At 47.8% G+C, this 12111-nt stretch overlaps 1 protein-coding gene across 2 annotated transcripts in view; it reads right to left on the bottom strand.

The window, feature by feature from the left end:
• eif2a (eukaryotic translation initiation factor 2A) overlaps positions 1 to 12111 on the bottom strand; it is a 38143-nt gene that overhangs the window by 8370 nt on the left and 17662 nt on the right. For both annotated transcript variants that reach the window (XM_055645725.1, XM_055645724.1), the window contains exons 5-9: positions 9445 to 9544; positions 8594 to 8676; positions 7068 to 7141; positions 5670 to 5814; positions 2803 to 2919 (exon numbers count right to left, since the gene is read on the bottom strand). In XM_055645725.1, coding sequence (XP_055501700.1) covers positions 2803 to 2919; positions 5670 to 5814; positions 7068 to 7141; positions 8594 to 8676; positions 9445 to 9544 — 519 coding nt within the window. The remainder of the gene's footprint in view (positions 1 to 2802; positions 2920 to 5669; positions 5815 to 7067; positions 7142 to 8593; positions 8677 to 9444; positions 9545 to 12111) is intronic.

Below are 12111 nucleotides of genomic sequence, written 5' to 3'. Positions count from 1 at the left end.
CCTGTATTCCCTTTAATTTCAACCTCATGTTTAGATCATATCTTAATTTACACCAAAATGTTATTATTTCATCAAGTCTGAACTTGATGACCTAACTTGCTTCCAGACTAGCTATAGCTTAATTATGGAACATTTTCAAATCACTCCATCATGATGTCTTTCTACGTGACTGCCAATCTATCAAGATTTTTGCACTCTTTCACCTCTGGTGTTTTATACATTCACAGTTCTTGCTATGTCTTCCGTTATCCGGCTGTTTGGCACACCGAGTCTGCGCTGACCAGCGATCACTGTCCACGAGCATTATCCTCCATACTAGGGACAATTTACCATTTACAGAAGCCAATTAACTTACACACCTGTACGGCTTTTCACAGGGTGAACGTACAATCTCCGTATAGACAGCACCCACAATCAGGGTCAAACCCAGGTCTCTGGCACTGTAAGGCAGCAGCTTTACCGCTGTGCTGCCCAGGGATAGGTGTGAAGATTGTGTCTAGTGAAATCTGGTTGCCCATCATGAACCATAAGGGAGCCACATGGACACGCATATTTTGGATTATCCAGTGGACTAAAGAATGTGCAGGAGGGAACTGCAGATGCTGGTTTACACCAAAGAAAGACACAAAATGCTGGAGTAACTCAGCAGGACAGGCAACATTTCTGGAGAGAAGGAATGGGTGATGTTTTGGGTTGAGAGCCTTCTTCAGACTGAGAGTCAGGGGAGAGGGAAACGCGGAGATATGGAAGGGTAAGATGTGAAAATGTGTGAACAAAGGGGATGAAGTTAGACTCATATACATCGGTGAGAACAAACATAGACTGGGCGATGATTTCACTGAATACTACTGCTCAGTCCGCCTAGACCTACATGATCTCCCAGTTGCTAAACACTTAACTCCTCCTCCCATTCTCGTACTGACTTTTCTGTCCTGGGCCTCCTCCACTGTAAGTGAGGCCCAACGCAAATTGGAGGAACAGCACCTCATATTTCGCTTTGGGCAGCTTACAACCCAGCGGTATGAATATTGACTTCTTTAACTTAGTAACCTTTGCTTTCCCTCTCTCTCAATCCCTCCCCCATCCTAGTTCTTCGACCAGTCTGACTGTTCTCCTGATTAAATGTTATCTTTGTATGCTTCGTTGTCATCTTCTAATTAGCAAAGATCTATTCTTAACATCTTCTACAGGGGATCTTCTACAGGGAACTTCATCCCCCTTGTTTTCTCGTTTTCACACCTTACCCTTCCATATATCTCCCCTGACTCTCAGTCTGAAGAAGGGTCTTGAATCGAAACATCACCCATTCCTTCTCCAGAGATGCTGCCTGTCTCGCTCAGTTACTCCAGCATTTTGTGTCTATCTGCAGTTCCTTGCTACACGAGGAGCCTCGGCCACTCATATTAAAACTGTCATGGACTGATACGGCTGTGACAGGTTGACATGGAGGAGGTCAAATAGCCTTTTCCTGCATGTTGGTTAGTTCACTCTGCTGCAGGCCCGTTATGGCGGATGTCTCCTTCAAGACCCATTCTCTTGCATGCTTCTGTGAACCGGTTGACAATGACTTCAAGCTTAGAAGGCTAATCTTATAGAGGTGTTCAAAATCATGATAGGAATAGATTGGGCAGATGCACAGAGTCTCTTGCCCAGAGTAGGGGAATCAATAACCAGAGGATATTGGTTTAAAGTGAGGGGGAAAATATTTAATAGGAACCTAAGGGGTAACTTATTCCACACACAGAGTGATGGGTCTAAGGAACGAGCTACCAGAGGAGGTAGTTGAAGCAGGTACTATCGCAACATTAGGACAGGATTGGCCAGGTTTAGAGTGAAATGGGGCAAACGCAGGCAAGTGGGACTAGTGTAAATGGGGCATGTTGGGCCGAAAGGCCTGTTTCCACACTGTATAACTCAATATGATTCTATATATCCTGCATAAGGTAACTGTGTGGCTCCATTCCAGCAAGAAGCTTATTGGAGGTGAAGCAAATTTACATAGATTAAATATATTTTTCATTAAAATAAAGTAAGAAGAAAACAAGCCACTAAACAGAGCAGCCAGATGTGGAGTATATAGGCCCTGCACCTGACTCTTTAGTTTATTTAGTTTACAGCTACAGCGTGGACACAGGTCTATCGAGCCACTGAGTCCGTGCCGACCAGCGATCATCCTACACAACAGGGACTAATTACAGAAGCCAATTGACCTACACACCTGCATGTCTTTAGAATGTGTGAGGAAACGGAGCACCCAGAGAAACCCCATACCGTCACAGGGAGAACGTGCAAACTCCATACAGACAGCACACCATAGTCAGGATCAAACCTGGGTCTCTGGTGCTATAGGGCAGCAACTTTATCGCTGCGCCACTGTGTCACCTTCTGATACAGTGTTTTTGTACATTGCTGTGGAGGCACGGAAGATCAGCATGGTTGGTCGAACACGTTTGATCTAATCCTAACCAAGCCTACATTTTTTAAATTATTAGATTATAATCCACAGCAACCAACAATTCCTCTGAAAATTTTTCACGCATGAAATTGTGCCCGTCGCAGTTAACAGAGTTAGATTAGAACTCTAATTGCTCCCATCTATGCTAATTTTATAGTATGTTAACAACCAATCCATTATTCCTACCTGTAAAGGAGAAAATTGGAAAGTTCTAGCCAATAAATGTGAGCACCTCTAGTAGATAATTTACATAAGCAAAGAGAGCCTGATGGCAATCATTAAACAAGCCAAAGGCAAGCATCAGCAGCTTCCTAATCTTATTTACAAATGTTTGAAAGGATACTTACGCAGCTGCACTAATGCACTTTCTCCATTGGATGCGATATAGTGCAGGGTTTGTTCGCCATAATACGATGCTCCAGACTTGTCTACATCCGTACTGGCGATCACCAACAAAGCAGTCCCTGCAGAAAGGCAACATGAGAACACAATCATTATTTTACATTTAGCACAGAAAAGCATTAGAGCATGATCATTAGACATAGGAGCAGAATTAGGCCATTCTGCTCTGTCATTCGATCATGGCTGATCTAATTTTCCCTCCTAATCTAATTCTCCTGCCTTCTCCCTTTAACCTTTGATGCCAAGAACCTATGAAGTAGTAGAGATAAAGAACTGCAAATACTGGTTAATACCAAAGATAGACACAAAGTGCTGGAGTAACTCAGCGGGTCAGGCAGCGTCTCTGGAGAGGAAGGATGGGTAATGTTTCGTGTCAGGACCACTCCGCAGACTCAATCCTGAGGAGGAATCCCGATCCGGAATGTCATCCATCCTTTTCCTCCATGGACCCCGACTGACCCACTGAGTTTCTCGAGCACTTTGTGTTTATCTCAAGAACCTATGAATCTACGTTTTAAAATACCGAATATCTTGCCAAAGAATTTCACAGAATTACCACCCTCTGGCTAAAGCAATTCCTCCTGATCTCTATTATAAAGGTATGTCCTTTTATTGAGGCTGTGGCCTCTGGTCCCCGACTCTCGGTGCTTCACCATACCATCATAAAATGAACCACGTAAAGAGGTATTAAAAGCTTGATCGAAGGAGCAGTTACAATTTTACAGAAGCTAATTAACCAGCAAACCGGCACATCTTTAGGATGTGGATTAGGTGGATTTGCACCCACGCAGCAAATTACAAAGCAAAATACAAAGTGCTGGAAGAATTTAAGGGCCTGTCCCACTTGGCGATTTTTTCGCTGACTGTCGGCGTCACATCAATGTCACCAAATGATTTTGAACATTTTAAAATCCAGCGGCGACAAAAAAAAGTTACAACACTTGAAAACACACCGCGAGTCAATACGTCATCACGCCACGTCACGCTGCGAATTTTTCGGTGACCTGATAAGTCAGTCAATGATGCTGGTAGTCGCCAAAAAAGAATCGCTAAGAGGGACAGGCCCTTAAGTGGGTCAGGCAGCATCTGTGGAGGGAATGGGTATGTGGTATATATATTACCTGTACCCAGGTACATGTGACAATAAAGTATCATTGAATCATTGGGAAGGAAACAAAAGGATGTCAGATAAGTAGATGGAGGAGTGTAAACTATAGGGAGGGATTTTGGTGGAAGGGGACGGAGAGGGGAAAGAAAGGGGGAATTAGGGGGAAATGGGGACCGGGGACGGGACATGAGTGTATGTAGGAAGAGAATGGGTTAAGGGAAGGTTACTTAAAATTGGAGAATTTCTAATCTCAAATCACTGAAAAGCACATTCCTAATCTAAGCACAACAATCTGTTTGTGATGGTTACAGAAGACAAACAAGTGGTGGACAGTCTGTCCACATCATGGTAGCCTCAAATTCCAAATAGTTTGCTTGCCCATCGTTCACATCATGGTATGACAGAGAGCATAAAGGAAGCTAATTAAATGAGGTGAGAGCAGAAAACTTTTAAGTTGAATTAGACTTGTCCGGATGTCAAAAATGATATTACAGGTGCACAACCTTTTATCCGGTGTTCCGGAAACCGAAAAACTCCGAAAACCGGCCATTTTTTCCAGAAAGCTCGCGTTTGGCGCCAAACTTGACCCGAAACGACCCACGGTCAACCCAGGTCTGTACTACTGTAGCGGCTGCCTCCTCCCCGGAGACCGGGGAGACACTTAAACATCTGTAAATCATTGCTTAAATGTTAGTCAGTTAGTTTGGAGGGCTTTTATGTGGGGGGTTGAAGGGGTAAACTTTAATTCTTAGTCCCCTACCTGGTCAGAGAGGCGGGGAGCGGTCAATGCCTTACCGGGTCGCCGTGCAGTAAGCTCCGCAGCGCTGTGGCCGCCAACTCCCAGCTTTGGGCGGCGCCGGTTGTAGCTCCGACCCCGGCAACTCTACCCCTGGCTGCGAGGCGCTCCAAATCCAGCGCCGCCCGCGGCAGGACGCCCGCAGCCCCAGCTCCGCGAATGTTGGGAGTCGGCGGCGTTGCAGCGCTGGGATACCTGCGGGGAGCGGGCAATGCCTTACTGGGTCGCTGTGCGGTAAGCTCCAGGGCGCTGAGGCTGCCTTCTCCCAACATTCGCTGAGCTGGGACTGCGGGCGTCCGGCCGCGGGCGGCACTGGATTTGGAGCGCCTCGCAGCCAGGGGTCGAGTTGCCGGGGTCGGAGCTCCAACCGGCGCCGCCCGCGGCCGGACGGAGCCCCCAGCTCCGCGATGTTGGGAGTCGCCGACCAGGTAGGGGACTAAGAATTAAAGTTTCCCCCTTCACCCACCCACCCCACCACCACCACATAAAATCTCTCCAAACTAACTGACTAACATTTATGCAATGATTTACAATGATTCCCCGGTCTCCGGGGAGGAGGCAGCCGCTCCAGACTTTTCAAGCCGCCCGCGCTAGCTACCTAATCTACGCTAAAGATCTTCCATTCGGAAATCCGAAAATGTCCGAAATCCGACAAGTGTCTGGTCCCAAGGCTTTCGGATAAAAGGTTGTGCACCTGTACTTTATTAATGCTCTCCAGAAATTGCACTGACTTCCTTCGGCGAACAAACACCATAAATCACTTCACTTACTCTTACAGTTTCTCGTGCCATTGAGCTCTTCAGGTGTTGAATATTGCAACTTAATATTAAGCATTACCTGTCGCTTACAAAGCCTTTTCATGTAAGCATGATATCTTGATATCATGAGAACATCAGAAGATATCCTACCTTTCTTATTCCAAAGCATTGTCACTTTGTCAGCTTTAAAAAAACTTTTATTTGCCAAGGCAGAAGATGGGCCATCAAAATTTGGATACTGGTACAATCGAACAAAGGATGGTGCACCCTTCGATCCAGGCACATACACAGCAACCTTTAACGAACAAGAGGTTTGAACTGGTCAGTTGTTTTAGATTAAAACTGCATCTCAAAACATCTTCAAAGACATCCTCCATACAATGCTCCATATTAAAAGAAACATTTCACCTTATTTAACAGTGTTTTCATACAAATCTTTTTCTTGAAAGCAATCCTTCATCTTAAGCAAGGACAGATTGGATTTGTCACTGGAGACATCAGCTCACCCACCTCTATCTTTCAGTTTGAAGAAAGGTTCCGACCGGAAACGTCAACTATTCCTTTACTCCAGAGATACTGCCTGACCCGCTGTGTATCTCCAGCAATTTGAGTCTATCTTCGGTATAAACTAGCACCTGCAGTTTCTTCCTACACACCGGACCTGACAGTTGTGCAGAAATGAGTTGCAAAGTTGATCTCTTGCATCGAAATACAAAATTGCAAGCAAAGGTGGGAGAATGTGTGGAATTATAAATATTAAAACCACTTCAAATTGCGGCAAATAGCCCAAGTTCAAATGCCCAAAGACTCGTAGTATTAAGGCATCTGGGCCACTTTCTGAGGCGCACGGCCTTCTGAATAAGCACCGCCGCCATTGCCGACCTGTTTCCGATGTAAACGAGTGATCGTACAGTGTTGTGAAAATTAGAAACTACCTTCATTGCGCTTGGGGCCGAGTACAGATAAGTGCGTAGGTCGTCTCCTGCATAGGCCAGGAGGTGTCTGTACTAAATTGACTAAAACTGTGAAAAGATATTGAGGGGAAGTTTGAGCTGAGACAAGCAACAGTTGCAATACTGTAAACTGGTTTGTCCTTATGGAGAGAGGCAGGCAATACAAATGTGAAGTTGTAATAGTTAAGTTGAACTCAATAATCAGTCAAATTTAAAGTCAGCCACATTTCAGAGTTACAGTCACATTTTAGAGCTACAGTTGAGATACCATCTTCTGCCGTAGTGGTTCTGCTTTTGACTTAACTTCTATTATGTGTAGGAAGGAACTGCAGTTGCAGGATTATACCGAGGATAGACACAATGTGCAGGACTAACTCAGCGAATCAAGTAGCATCTTTGGAGAAAACAGATGGGTGATATTTCGGGTCGGAAATCTTCTGCAGACAAAGACGCTGCCTGACCTGCTGAGTTACTCCAGCACTTTGTGTCTATCTTCGGTTTCACTTCTACTATGCTTTAAAATGTCTTTACCTGATAATTATTTTTACAAACATGCCGTGCAAAACACAGAAGAGGAAGTAAATGATAAAAGTACCTTGCAGGGCTGAGGTCCAGGCGACAATGCAAAATCTGATACTTTCTGCAAATGGAGTTTGTTCGCTATTTTATCTGATATCAAGGGATTGAGAAAGTAACATAAGTAAAATTCATCGCAGAGTATTGGCTTGTTAATTTCTTCTAAAAATATACAATAAAAACAAGTGTTGCCTAGTAGCACTGAAATATATTTTGCATTCTTTCCAGGAACTTTACCCAGGAGAGGAAGACATCTCCAAGTTCTTGGATCTAGGACTTAGCACCCTTCTGCAACTGAATCTGACTTCCTGACGCACAGACCAGAATCAGTGAGGATAAACAACAAAACAGCATGGGAAATCATGAGAGGAATAGATCAGGTAGACGCTCAAGAGTCTCTTTCCCAGAGTAACAGGATCAAGAACCAGAGGACATTGTGAATAAGGTGAGGGGGAAAAAGATTTAATGGGAACCCGAGGTGTATCTTTTTCCACCCAGAGGGTGGTGGATATATAGAATGTGCTGGAGGAGGTAGTTGAGGCGGGTAGTATCACAACGTTTAAGAAACATTTGGAAAGGTTTAGAAAGATATGGGCCAAACGCAGGCAGGTGGGACTAGTGTCGATGCGACATGTTAGCTGGTATGGGCAAGTTGGGCCAAAGGGCCTGTTTCCACACTGTATGACTACATCCTCCATGACAATACTGAACACTAGTACCCCGCAAGAATGCGTTCTCTGCCGCTTACTATGGTGCCTATACATTCACAACAATGCGGGCAAATTCTGCTGTAACATCATGACCCCACCGTAGTGGGCCGTTCTTCCTGCGCTTGCTCACTCTCCCATCACAGCTGTTACTCTGATCTCCTCATACACGGTTTTTATTCAATTCTGATTTAGGAACCGTTCTGGTTATAAACCGTTCTCAGGAATGGAAGTGTCATAAACCGGGGACTTCAATTTTAACAATGTCGCCTCTTGGGCGGCACGGTGGCATCACAGTAGAGTTACTGCCTTACATTACCAGAGACCCAGGTTCAATCCTGACCATGGGTGCTGTCTGTACAGAGTTTGTGTGCTCTCCCAGTGACCTGCATGGTTTTCTCTGGGTGCTCCGGTTTCCTCCCACACTCCAAAGACGTACAGGTTTGTAGGTTAATTAGCTTCGGTAAATTGTAAGTTGTCCCTCGCATGTGTAGGATAGTGTTAGTGTGCGGGGAGTGCTGGTCGACACAGGCAGTGGGCCGAAGGACCTATTTCTGCACTGTATCACTAAACTCTTTCCTGTTAAATCAAAATAAATAATAGGCACAAATAATCTTATCAGATTGAATAATTGAAAAAGTGGAAATATCCTTCAGATGTTCATGGCTTTGATCAATTTGTTAATCTCAATGTGTGATTTATTCCAAAATCTAAAAAAATAATTTAAATAAATGATCTTCAGCACATGACATTTATTTGGTCAAAGTTTTAAATATAACTAATGTTCACTTTCAGTACAGTTCTCTGGTTTCTGAGTAATCTGGATGGAATTACATACCAAATTCGTTGCCCTCAAAAAACTGCACCTCGTTGTTTACATTTCGTGCGCATAAACTTTCATCATCCGACCAACAAGGACACCTAATCTCAAGGAGAAAAAGGCAGTCATTAACATGTGACACAGATAAAGAATTCAGCTGGGTTTGTTTTCCAACGAGTGCTCTGGAAAACTGTTAAACCTTAACGTTTTTTGCACTTTTCAATAATTCTTCTTTGTAGGGCTACCAGCATAATCAAGGACCAATACATCAGGCAAGAGGTACAGAAGTTCAAAAACACCTACCTCCAATCACAAACTTAATTGATTTAGATTAGTTTAGCTTAGAGATACAGTGCAGAAACAGGCCCTTCGGCCCACACCGACCAGCGATCCCCCGCACACTAACACCATCCTACACAAACTACAGATAATTTACAATCTTACCGAAATTTACCCACAAACATGTACATCTTTAGAGTGTGGGAGGAAACCAGAGCACCCAGAGAAAACTCACACAGGTCATGGGGAGAGTGTACAAACTCCATACAGACAGCCTCTGCAGTCAGGATCGAACCTGAATCTCTGGTGCTGTAAGGCAGCAACTCTGCCGTTGTGCCAACTTGATCTTTTACGTTCAACAGTTCGCTCACCATTTTAACTTACAATCTGGAACCAACTTAATTGTTCTAAATTTACAATACAAGGTGCTCAGTTGAAAGTGGGGATGAACCTTTCTTGCCAATCCCCACAATTTGATGAAAGCACAAAATCACTGGATATTGGCAAAGTGGAATGGAAACTTACAACGACTTTTAATGCGTTAATAAAATACAGACTTAATTATCTCATGTATAAAAACATATCCTTACCAGCCTTGCATTTTCTTTTGGAAAAGTGACTTGAGACAATGTCCAGACTTAAGATTCCAAAGCTGCAGATTTGGGTCTCCATGTGGATTATTTTTGGTTGCTAAAGAAAAGTATTGTCGAACAATGAACATCAGTTACCAGCACACTGATAGATTGTTATGTTTTGACTAAACATTAAGGTAAAATTCATAGCACTGAAAAAGATGATTTGGCCAAGCTGGCTTTGCTGGCATTTGTGCTCCAATTGACCATCCATCCATCAAACTAAACAGTGGGCTATATCTTCCAGCTCTGTATCCAGAGTTTCTCAGTATAGCTCTGGCCATCTGCACTTAACGTTTTGGCTAGAGATACAGCATGCCTTTCTGCCCACTGAGTCCATGCCAATCATCGATCACCCATTTGTACAAGCTCTATATTAGTCCTTACACACGACACAGGCAATTTTAGAGGCCAATTAACCAACAAACCTGCAGATCTTTGGGATATGGGAAGAAATCAGCGCACCAAGAGAAACCCACAGTCTCTGGGAGAACATGCAAGCTCCACGCAGACAGCACCAGAGGTCAGGTTCGAACCTGGGTCTCTGGCGCTGTGAGGTAGCAGCTCTACCAACTGCACAAATGTGCAGGGTATGTGGGATGGTCTGGTCAAGCGTGAGGTGGGGTGGTCAACCTTGCCAACTCCTGCACAGGGAATGCCTTTATAGTCTTTACAGTTCCCAGTCCTGGAGTGATACAGTGATACAGATAAAACTATTTTGTGACTGTAATACTTTGATAAGACTATTTTAAAAGTTTAAATCTTATTTTCATACTTTCAATTTTCATGGGCGGAATGGTGGCGCAGTAGTAGAGCTGTTGCTTTACAGCGGCACAGTCCCAGGTTCGATCCTGACAAAGGGCGCTGTCTGTACAGTGTGTATGTTCTCCCTGTCCCCTCCCTGGTTTCCTCCCACATTCCAAAAACGTACAGGTTTGTGGCTTCGATAAGAATTGTAAATTGTCCCTAGTGATAGTGCTAGTGTATGGGGTGAACGCTGGTCGGCGTCGATTCGTTGGGCTGAAGGGCCTGATTCTGCGCTGTATCTGTAGACTAAACTAAACAATTTGTTAACTAGACTAAGTGGGACCCATTGGGAGCGTGGGTTGGTGTGTGGGGGAGGAGGGGGGGGGTGTGGGGGAGGAGGGGGGGTGTGGGGGAGGGGGGGGGGGAGGGGGGGGTGCGGGGGAGGGGGTGTGTGGGGGGGGGGGGGTTTGGGGAGTGGTGTGTGTGGGGGAGGGGTGGGTGTCTGGGGAGAGGGTGTGTCTGGGAGGGGGGGTGTGGGGGGGGGGGGGTTTGGGGGAGGGGGAGGGGGTGTTTGGGGAGGTGGTTTGTGGGGGAGGGGAGGAGTGGGTGGGTGGGGGAGGAGTGTGGGGGTTGGGGTGGGTGTGGGGGAGGGGGTGTGGGGGAGGGGGGTGTGGGGGGTGGTGTGTGGGGGGGGTGTGTTGGGGGGGGGGGTGTGTGGGGGAGGGGGGTGTGTGGGGAGGGGGTGTGTGTGGGGGGGGGTGTGGGGGTGGGGGAGTGTGTGGGGGAGAGTGTGGGTGAGGGGGAGTGTGTGGGTGAGTGGGTGTGTGTGTGGGGGAGTGGGTGTGTGGGGAGGGGGGTGGGGGGGGGGGGTGAGGTGTGTATGGGGGGGGGAGGGGTGTGTGTGGGGGAGGGGGGTGTGTGGGGGAGGGGTGGTGTGGGGGAGGGGGGTGTGAGGGGGGAGGGGGGGTGTGGGGGAGGGGGGTGTGGGAGGGGGGAGGGGTGTGTGGGGGAGGGGGTGTGTGGGGGGGGGGGTGTGTGGGGGAGGGAGTGTGTGGGGGGGGGGGTGTGGGGAGGGGGTGTGTGGGGGAGTGTGTGTGTGGGGGAGGGGTGTGTGGGGGAGGGGTGTGTTGGGGAGGGGGTGTGTGGGGAGAGGGGTGTGTGGGGAGGGGGGGTGTGGGGGAGGGGGTGTGTGGGGGGGAGGGGGTGGTGTGGGGGAGGGGGTGTGTGGGGGGAGGGGGTGTGTGGGGGAGGGGGTGTGGGAGGTGTGGGGGGGGGGGGGGGTGTGGGGGGAGGGGGGGGAGTGGGGGGGGGGGGGGAGGGGGGGGGGGGGGGGGGGGGGGGGGGGGGGGGGGGGGGGGGGGGGGGGGGGGGGGAGGGGGAGAGGGGGGGGGGTGTGTGGGGGAGGGGGTGTGTGGGGGGGGGGTGTGGGGTGTGGGGGAGGGGTGGGGGGGGGTGGTAGGGGGGGGGGGGTGTAGGGGAGGGGGTTGTAAGGGAGGGGGGTGTGGGGAGGGGGTAGTGGAGGGGGGGTGTGTGGGCTCACCAGTTCCTGGCCCCAGCACCAACCGCACGCCTGACTCCAGGACCCAGCTCTGAACCCACTCACTGGTCCCGTCCCAGCGCTCTCACAGCCCCCGCCCGCGAACACAGCCCACCCTGCCCGCGAACACAGCCCACACTCCGCTGCTTCAGCTTTATTCTGGGCGGCTTCTGCACGGGCGGTTTCTGGACGTGCTCACGGACTCAGTCCCTCCTCCGGGGCTTTATTCTCCAGCGGGTGCCGGAAGGGGCGTTACTTTTACGGTGACGGACAGGCGAGAAGACCAATCTGCTGATCTCACAATTTTTTAAACCCTCATAACTTTTGTAATCTTCCACCGA

Source organism: Leucoraja erinacea, chromosome 14 (assembly GCF_028641065.1).
Source record: "Leucoraja erinacea ecotype New England chromosome 14, Leri_hhj_1, whole genome shotgun sequence".
Classification (NCBI taxonomy): Eukaryota; Metazoa; Chordata; class Chondrichthyes; order Rajiformes; family Rajidae; genus Leucoraja; species Leucoraja erinaceus.
Note: the sequence above shows the minus strand (reverse complement) of the source record. Positions and strands in the feature narration are given on the sequence as shown.